General features: G+C 40.4%; 1 protein-coding gene across 1 annotated transcript; it reads right to left on the bottom strand.

The window, feature by feature from the left end:
• Positions 1–1,423: 1,423 nt before the first annotated feature.
• LOC122239515 (60S acidic ribosomal protein P2-like) lies at positions 1,424–1,786 on the bottom strand. Its single transcript, XM_042989262.1, has one exon. It carries the CDS (start codon positions 1,784–1,786, stop codon positions 1,424–1,426), a length of 363 nt encoding a protein of 120 aa, XP_042845196.1.
• Positions 1,787–9,377: the final 7,591 nt, after the last annotated feature.

The following is a 9,377-nucleotide window of genomic DNA, read 5'->3' as shown; positions in this document are numbered from 1 at the left end:
ATACAAATCATCTGGGGCTTTCAGAATGCAGATTCTGTTCTGGTCAGTCTGGGGGTGAGGCCCAAGAATTTGCATTTTTAACAACATCTCAGGCAGATGCTGCAGGTCCTGGGACCACAATTTGAACGGCAAGTCTCTACAACACTTGGCCTGGCCCAGGTGGTAAATGCCCTTTTAGCTTCATCTCAATTCACTCCTCACCCCGCGCCCTACATTCTAGCAAAACTTTTGTTCTTGGCATTCCTTCGCAATTCTCTGACTTGGGCTTTGACTCACATTATACCTTTTCTGCCTCCTAAACCATTACTCATCCTTCCAGACAGCTCAAATATCACCATCTCTGTGAAGACTTCCAGCTCAGCTGCTGCCTCCTTGGTCAGCTAATCCCTCTGTCTACCAGGTTCTCACAGCACTTTGCTAGGACTAATGTTTAGCACTTATTATAAGTTATCATAACTGTTTGTTTACATGATTGTCTTTCCAGCTAGACCACGAGCTACCCAGGGCAGGGGGCCAGCCAAGCCTTAGCCATCTTACAACCTCATCACCCAGTATAGAGCACAGCACACACAATCGTACCTTAATATTAGTTGAATTGAATGGGCTTTTCATTATCACTCTTTTGCAGAAGACTTTTAATGATGAACATTTTGAGACAAAGACATGTCGTGGCGGAATTGAGGGGATCATAGTCGCTGATGTTAAATGGTAATTAAAATGCTTTAGCAAGGGATCATAGTCATTGTACTAAACCATGACTATATTAGTAATTAATGCTAATAATCAATAATAGTACTAATATTGCTATCATCTATGATAATAATTGACTATAATTGTTATTAACGATAGCTATTTTTTATCTACTGAATGCTACGTACCAGGTACTTGCTAATCACTTAGATATAAAATTTCACTTAAACTTTACAACCTATATTTTATCTTAGGTAAGTACATAGACACAGAGTTTTGAGGATAGATCCAGTGCTGCAACCCCAGGAAATGATAGAGTTGGAATTCGAAACCTGACTCTTGGATTCAGTCCATGCTCTTAGCCATTTTTCCCTTGCTGGAAGAATAGCCGGGTAAGTGTGTCTTCTTTCTAGAGCATTCACCAATTATATGTACTCTAGTTTTAAAAAGTTTTTATTTATTTAAGTCATCTCTGCACCCAGTGTGGGGCTCAAACTCAAAACCCCAAGATCAAGAGTTGCATGCTCTTCTGACTGAGCCAGCCAAGCGCCCCCAGTCACACGTACTATAAAACAAAAATATATGTACTCTAAATGCAGTGGGGTTTCTCTCCAGGGCAGGGATCCTAATCCTTTTCTGTGCTTTGGAGTCCTTTGGCAGTCTGGTAATGTTCGTAGACTGCTCAGAACACTTTTTTAAAGTATGTATGTATGTATGTAAAAAAGGGATTTGTTTACAGGACAGCGGGACTATAATGGAACAAGTCAAATCCCGTGTCATTGTCCAACTCCTCTAACTCTTCCTTCTCATCCTTCTTCTCCTCTGCTGCAGCTGGGATGGAACCAGCAGCAGGAGCTGCAGATCCTGGGGAGGCACGGATAGCCACAGCCCCACCAGCGGTCACACTGGCCAACTTGCCAATACCCTGGGCCATGATGTCTTCAATGCTTTTTCCGGTCAACTCACAGATGACCTTGTCAAGCAGGTCGTCATCCACCTCAATGCCCATGCTGTACAGAATCTTCTTGATGTCCTTGGCACTGGGGGGAGGCATTGCCCTAGAGGACGTCAGCAGGTAAGAGGCAATGTAACACATCTCCTGCGGTGTCAGAGACTGAAGGGTTTTTTTTTGTTTGTTTTTAAGCAGGCTCTAGGCCCAACCTGGGGCTTGACCTCACAACCCTGAGATCAAGAGTCACAGACTCTTCTGACTGAGCCAGCTAGACACTCCAGAACATTTTTAATGCATTAAAAATAACAGAATTGCAAAGGAAACCAATTAGCTGAAATATGGTTTATCAAAATAGTAAAAAAAAAAAAAAAAAAGTTGTGATATAGTAATAGGTGCCTTTCTAAATAAATAAATAAATAAATAAAGTTTTATTTATTTAAGTAATCTCTACATCCAAGGTGGGACTAGAACTCAGACCCCGACATTGAGTGGCATGCTCTATCGACAGAGTCAGCCAGGAGGCCCTGTGCCTTTCTTTTTTAATGCCTTAAAAATAAGATCTAGCAGTGAGACTAATAATGACTTTAATTCTGAAGTTTTTATGGGCCTAGACAATATTTTGAGATATCTGCAACTGAAATATGATGAAAATATCTGTGATCTCTCTCTACTCAAGACAAAGTCACAGGTGTTGCTTAAGATACTGAAGTTTGTTGCCTATGTTCATAATGGAAGAAAATGCTAAATTTCTCTAAGAGGTGAGTGCAATTAAAGGTGTGATTTTTTTCCTTCCATCTAAGTTCATGGCCCCTTCCCCCAGAATTCTATGCACAAACACCTTGTATATGTGCATGTGGGGATTGGTCCTTTGAACTTCAGATTAGGAATCCATGTTCTAGAAAGGACAGATTTTCTGCCTTTTGAAGAGGTTGGAGTGCTCAGAGATAGAAGTCAGCCAGATGGAAAAAATTGTCCCATGCACAGAAATGGCACAAAATCAGTGGCAAGAGGCACATGGTGAAGGAGTATAATTAAAGGGAGAGAGGAGGAGGAAGAGGAGAAACTTAGCAGCATTCGAGCCTTGCAGCAGGTAAGAAGTTCTTCCTTTGTGGAGTGGACCCAGAGATGTTCAGAAGAGGATGGGGAAAGAATACTTGGAAGAATGCAAAAATGTACATGCAAGTTTTAGCAATTGGAAGAAATTCTGTAGCTGTCCCCAACAGAAAGAACCACATTGTGATGTTACCATACTGAGGAGCACGAAGGGATCTGTGCCTGCGACTGTCAAGTGATAGCACAGTGGGCAGCGTCCCCATCTTCCCGAATCGGTGATACATGGCAAGGGTCATAAAACCCACTACCCTCCATCTACTTCAACTGATTCAAATGAGAACAAACAACACAGTGTAAACCTAACCTAGTATATATCTTTATCAATTTTGAAGAGATAGGGAATCCAAAGTTTGGAGGCACAGGTAGAATTTTGACCACTGTAAATTATAAATGTGTCATTCCAATGGTATCAGATGCCACCATTTGGCATTCAAGCACACTAAGATCCAATCCCTTTTTTTCTCTTAGGGTCTATGTATCCTTTTCTCATGCACTTTATATTCTTGGCAATTAGACCTATCAAAATTCTGTGCCCGCTTCCATTTTATTCTTTGCAAATCCTGACACCAATAATGCCTTTTATTCTATCGCAATCCCTGAGTCCTACCCATCCTTTAAGGCTCAACTCAAATTCTGCCTCTTTTATAGCACTGTATCTTTCTTTCTCTTATGGTCAGTAACTCTCTTTGTTGATTCTATGGACAACAAAAGTTGTGGCCTTTGGAGAAAAATTATACTAGAAAAGGTGCCCAGTGATGGAAGGAAAAGCAGAATAGAAAGTTAAAAAACCCCAATTCTTAGGGCCCTTGATAGTTCGATATCAATAGACTACATGAGTAATAAAGTGAACGTGGAGTATTAACCAAGGTTGTAAATATAACTGCACAGTTATCACCCTAATGGTAGTGATAGGAGTACAAATAAAATGTGGCAAGTAAAAATATGTATATTTGGTTAAGAAATTTAAACATTTCCAACAGAAGTGGAGGGGAAGTATAAAAAGATGCATAGTTTACATCAGCTTGGACTGAAATGATCAGAGGTACCTCCTTACAAAGATGACTGTGGTAGTAGCTGAAGGATGGATTGTAGCTCAGATAGATTTAAGGCAGAAAGACCGGTTGGCAGCCATTTACATAGCCCAAACTAGGGACACGTGGCTGGCTCGGTCGGTAGAGCACGAGACTCTTGATCTTGGGCTCATGAGTTTGAGCCCCACATTGGATGTAGAGTTTACTCAAAAGCAAAATTTAAAAAAAATAAGTAAATAGTCCAAGTGAGATATAATAAATACCCACTTAAGACTTCAAGGTTTGGGGCACCTGGGTGGCTCAGTCGGTTGAGTGCCCGACTCTTGATTTTGGCTCAGGTCATGATATCTCAGTTCATGAGTTGGAGCACCGAGTAGGGCTCTGCGTCGACAGCACAGAGCCTGCTTGAGATTCTCCCTCTCTCTCTCTGCCCCTCCCCTACTAGGACTCTCTCTGTCTCTCTCAAAATAAATAAATAAACTTAAAAAAAAAAAGACTTCAAGGTTTCACCTCTAGGTGCCTGGGAGTACAATGACATCCCTAAAAGGTAGAAAGAATTTGGGGGGGCAGTTGCCAGGTAAGAATGGTTTGGGCTCTAAAAACTCCTGGGGTGCAGGAAAAGTGAGAGACTTCCGATCAAGAAATATACATGAAATGCCTCTGTAGACTGAATTAGTAGAAGTAGAGTCTTCCGCTCATAACTGCAGAGCTGCACCCAGGTCTGGGTTCACACTTTATGAAGGACTTTGAAAAACACGGTGACTTGCAAATTCTCTCCGTTGAAGAACATTGGAAGAAATTTGGAATACTTAATAAGTAGGGAAGATATAATCACTGTCTGTAAATATGTGATACACAGAAAAAATAAAGAAGGAATTAATTATATTCTAGAGTGAAAGGTAGTGGGGTGATGGTAGATGGAGTTACAGTGAGAAGAATCGGGGCTTATGCTACGAAATAATTCAGTAACACAGAGAGTGACCAAATAGTGGGAAAGTGTTGACTTGCAGAGGTGTCAGCTCTCCATCTGTGAACTAGTCAAGCAGAAACAGGCTGAGACTTTGGTCATGTGTTTTGTAGAAGGAATTCCTGTAGTTTAAAGAAGGGAGGTTGAATTACCGATGTTTAAGATACCTTGCGACTTTGAAGCCATTGGTTTCTGTTCACCAAAGGAACCTCCTATCCTGGAGGGAGCGAGCCTCACTTTGAGGACATGGTTGTTCTTTATCTACATATATCCACTGTCTAGTGCTGTGTTCAGCACAGAGCACTGACGTTCAGTGAATGATTGTCAAATGCTGAATGAATAAATGGAGGTAATTTCAATTCAACTATGAACTGTGAAACATGAGTCAAGGCAGTTAAGCTGGGACACTCCGGTTTGCAGTTATCTTCAACAGGAAAGTCTCATTCTCCTAAGTTATGTGCTTTCTTTCCCTCTTCTTCCCTGATGCAGACTCACTTATCAGAAATACGAGAAAGTTTGATCATAATGGAATGTAATCATCTTATCTGGAAAGTCAGAACATGCTTTCAGGGTAGCAGAAAATTAAGAGACTTCAAAGTTGCATTTGATTTTTATTTAATTAGTGAGATTTAATTAATTAATTTAATGAAAATTTGAAGGCATAAAAACACCAGTGGCTATTAAAAGTTCTATAGCTAGAAATATACTAAGGTGCCTACGGAAAAAAACAGTATAGAGTCAGCTTTCACAGCTCTGAGGCAGTTGAGCATCATGTGATTGCCCTCACATTCTTGGGAATCATTTGACATCGCAGGTGGTTCTCCCAAAAGATCCAGTTTCTCACCTATCCTTTGATATTACTTGCACACTGATTATAATGCCCATAGTTGTCAGTCTACGTTAATGCAGACTTTCGGTGCAATTGACGTGGGGCTGAAATTTATGGTTCCCAAGGCGGAGAACGGTCCAAACATAGATAGTGCCTGGGATGCAGGGAGATGTCTCTTCTCACTGGGTTACCTTCACAAACATTGTGTGGAAGAGGTACAGATCAGATTCTGGAACATGTCGTCCTATGTGCAGCCATCATCCAGATATGAAATTTAAGGCTACCTTCTCTCCTTAGGTTTATTCTGGAGCCAATGAGAACTTCTATGTGCTTACAGAGAAAAGAGGGGCCTAAGTATTCCTTATGTGGAGAGGAGGCAGGACGTTGCTTTCTAGCACATTTTGGGCGGCAGAGTTATCTGCTGACCCCTGACTGCTAAGCAGCCCTGGACACTTCTTGGTGCATAGCACACACTGAGGTCAGCGTGGTGCATGTTAATGAATGTTGTCTTAGAGATTGCACGGCTGCAAAGAGAATTATTACATCAGACATGGGTAGTTGTGACTGTAATGGGAGTGATTATAAAGGAAGTAAATGAGGGAGCTGCTGCAAAAGTAAAGGTTTCTTATCTGAACAACGTAATAATTGCAACCACACAACTGAGTGCGAAGATAAACAGATTCCGACATTAATGTTAACACTGTCTCACTGGCCTGAATGGAAACACATTCAGTTGTCATTTGATTACTTTTCATTAATAATAAAAGAAAAACCTACGTGCCTAAAATCCTCTACTGTATTTGCATTATCAGTGTTGACATTACGGATGGACCAATCTGCTTATTCATATAATTCACCTTAAATTGCCCTATCAGAAGAGGCTGAAGGAAGGATTTCTGTGAAACGTAGGACTATACATGTGCTTGTGTACGTGTGTGTGTATTTATGTTTGAGGGATGGCATTAATCATATGAGACATGGTTTTAAAAGCTCAAATTGCAATGTGCTGAAGGTTGCATAAACTGAAGAGTATAAATATTCTAGTAGAAACTAAAGCCTATAGCACACCTGTCCTTGGTAGTTTCCACCTGAATACCCAAAACAAGCACACAAGTTGAATGTACTTACGGATCCTCTTCTATCTTTTTTCTTCTCCCACCCCCAACCCCATTCACTTTGAATCAAAGTGTATACAGATGGTTAAAGGGAGAACTTGATCTAGTAAAGGATTTTTTTTTTTTCTCTCCACGAATGTTGTCTTTACACTTTAGGGAGTTTCAGAAAGCAGGAGCTGGAGTACTTCTCATTGGCCGTTGGGGATGGGCAATTCAGTGAACTGATAATGGCAAATTCTAAGAAGAGATTTAATTCATATGGTCAGGGGATTTAAGCACAATGGGCTTCTTTCTCGGACAAAATTCCCGAGATAGTCACTGACATCCAAATTTGACCTCTAATTAATTTTAAGTTCATTGAAAATTTGGCCTGAGGGGATGCCAGAAGGGACCCAAGTGTTCATTCCCGCTCAGCTACAGACCTGAGGAAGCTGTGAAGCCGCTAGCTTTACCCCTGGAGGACGGAGTGCAATGGAGAGTAGAACAGAAGCCCATTTAAGAGTGTTCCAGTAAATGTTTACCTTAGATGCACGTAGTTGTCTCGTTCTGTCTTTATAGGTGTAAGATCAGCATGCTCCAAGTAAGCTTGCAGATCACCCGGAGGGCTTGAGGAGCCACCACGAACATTCCTTTATGAGTAAGGATATTGTAGAAATGACCAGCTTAAACACAGCTCACCGTGATGCATCACATTTAAAAAAAATTTCTTGGCAGAGGTTTTAAGTCAACACTCAAGAACTTAGAAATGATGAAAAAGAAAAAGCTACCCTGATGATCTCCAAAGCAGAGATAACCAGAAAAAACCATGATGGAGATTACTTTCCTGACATTTGCACTGATATTCAAGAGGCCTAAAGGGAGATTAGGACTCTCTATTCGATGGTCACAACCCTAATCTCAAGAGTTGACTCAAGCCCCACTCAGGGCAAACTCTCTGAAAGAGCAGGAGACAGGAAGGCAAAAGTGGAAACACCTGTTGGTAATTTTCCCCAAGCAACAATTTTTGTCTTTCAAAAGACCAAAGCTAAGCTGAATTTTAGTGTCGAGGTTTCCCTTGTTGGAAATAGAGCAGGCCAGTAGCACCTTTAAACACTTCCCTGTTTTTCCAGCAGCCGAGGGAGGTGAAACCTGCAGAGAGCATGGAGAGGGCGGCACTAGGAAGGGCCTGCAGAGGTGCTTCATTAACCCGATTAAGCAGGTGGATGGAGAGGGCCTCGCTGATAATTTACACCTTGCTAATGAAGCGTGTGACTCTTAATCTCCTCCAAACAAGATACACTCATGAAACTCTGGTGTAAGGAAAGGGGAAATTAATTAGGTGAAAAAACTATGAGATTATAGCAGAGGGATCCCTGCAAGGCAACTGTAACCTGGGTGGTTATTCATTTTAGCCTTTCTGAAATTAATGGCTGAGCTGTCAAGTAAACAAGGTGCAGTACCTTTTGGGCTTATAAGAAGTTCAAAAGCAGTGCCTCATTATGTGTCTGATTTTATATTTTGTGGGATGGCTTAGGAAATCACTGTGATGGAAATGGTGGCTCTGGTTTCTAGTGAGTAATTTTAATATATTTGACTGTAGCACAGCCATTTATGTAGTAAGAGTGTATAAAGAAGATTCACCTGTATATTGCCTATAATTTCAAAATATTAACTTGCAAAGTAATTCTTGTATGTAATGCAAGATGTGAAGGTTTTGTATCCTGAAGAGAAACATTTTATTTCATGTTTATTTTATTTTATTACTTTTTTTATTCTCCAGCTTTATTGAAATACAATTTACACGCAACATTGTGTAAGTTTAAGGTGCACAACAGTGTTGATATTACACTCGTATATTGTAAAATGTATCATGTCACAGAACTGCCATTTCTTTTTTTGTGGTGAGGACATTTAAGACCTATTCTCTTAGCTTGTTTCGTAAAACATTTAAAGGATTAAACTTATTACATGAATGGTATTATTAAGTTAGTAAAACAAACATAATGACGGTAGCTAATATTTATCAAGTATTGGGATGTATCAAATACTAGCTAAGCACTTTAAATTCACTAACTCATTAGCCCCCCTGTAGCAACTCTATGAGGTAATCATTTGTTTATAGATGAGTAAACTAAGGCCGAAGAAATTATGTGATTGTTTACATCATACCAAGTGTTTTCTTGCTTGCTTGTAAATAAAATACACCAGACCTTAAAGCCGGAAATTAATTTAAATGGTGTTTACTTCAGCGGAGTTGTCACATTTTTGGTCAAGTATGGAAATGACCTAGATTTCTATATCAATCAGAGTTATTGAATACAATTAGAATACAGAGTTCAAAGAATACAGTATTTGTGGTGAGCTAGATCTGGATTCAAGTTTACTGGCATTTGCTGTGGTCTTTGGCAAGCTCCTTAACTTCTTCAAGTCTCAGTTCCTTCGTGTCCAGAATGGGGGTAATGATTCCTGCCTCATGAGAAGGAAATGAGTCTTACCTAAGATATTCCGCATGATACATCGTGTACACACTCAGGGTTCACACATGTTGCTCTTTACACATTTCACTTTTGGGGGGGTCTACACCAGGCTTCACGACAGATTCATTGGACTAACTCAAACCTGTAGTTACTCAAAGACCTGCAAACCATTTTAACAACAGATTCTATGCTCTGCCATATCTAAACCAAACTCCTGTTCCGAG

The sequence above is a fragment of the Panthera tigris genome, chromosome B3 (assembly GCF_018350195.1).
Source record: "Panthera tigris isolate Pti1 chromosome B3, P.tigris_Pti1_mat1.1, whole genome shotgun sequence".
Classification (NCBI taxonomy): domain Eukaryota; kingdom Metazoa; phylum Chordata; class Mammalia; order Carnivora; family Felidae; genus Panthera; species Panthera tigris.
The sequence above is the reverse complement of the archived record's forward strand: the minus strand, read 5'-3'. Positions and strand labels throughout refer to the sequence as shown.

Excerpts from the sequence above, each read along its gene's own strand:
- LOC122239515 (XM_042989262.1), bottom strand. The coding sequence starts at position 1,786 with ATGTGTTACATTGCCTCTTACCTGCTGACGTCCTCTAGGGCAATGCCT.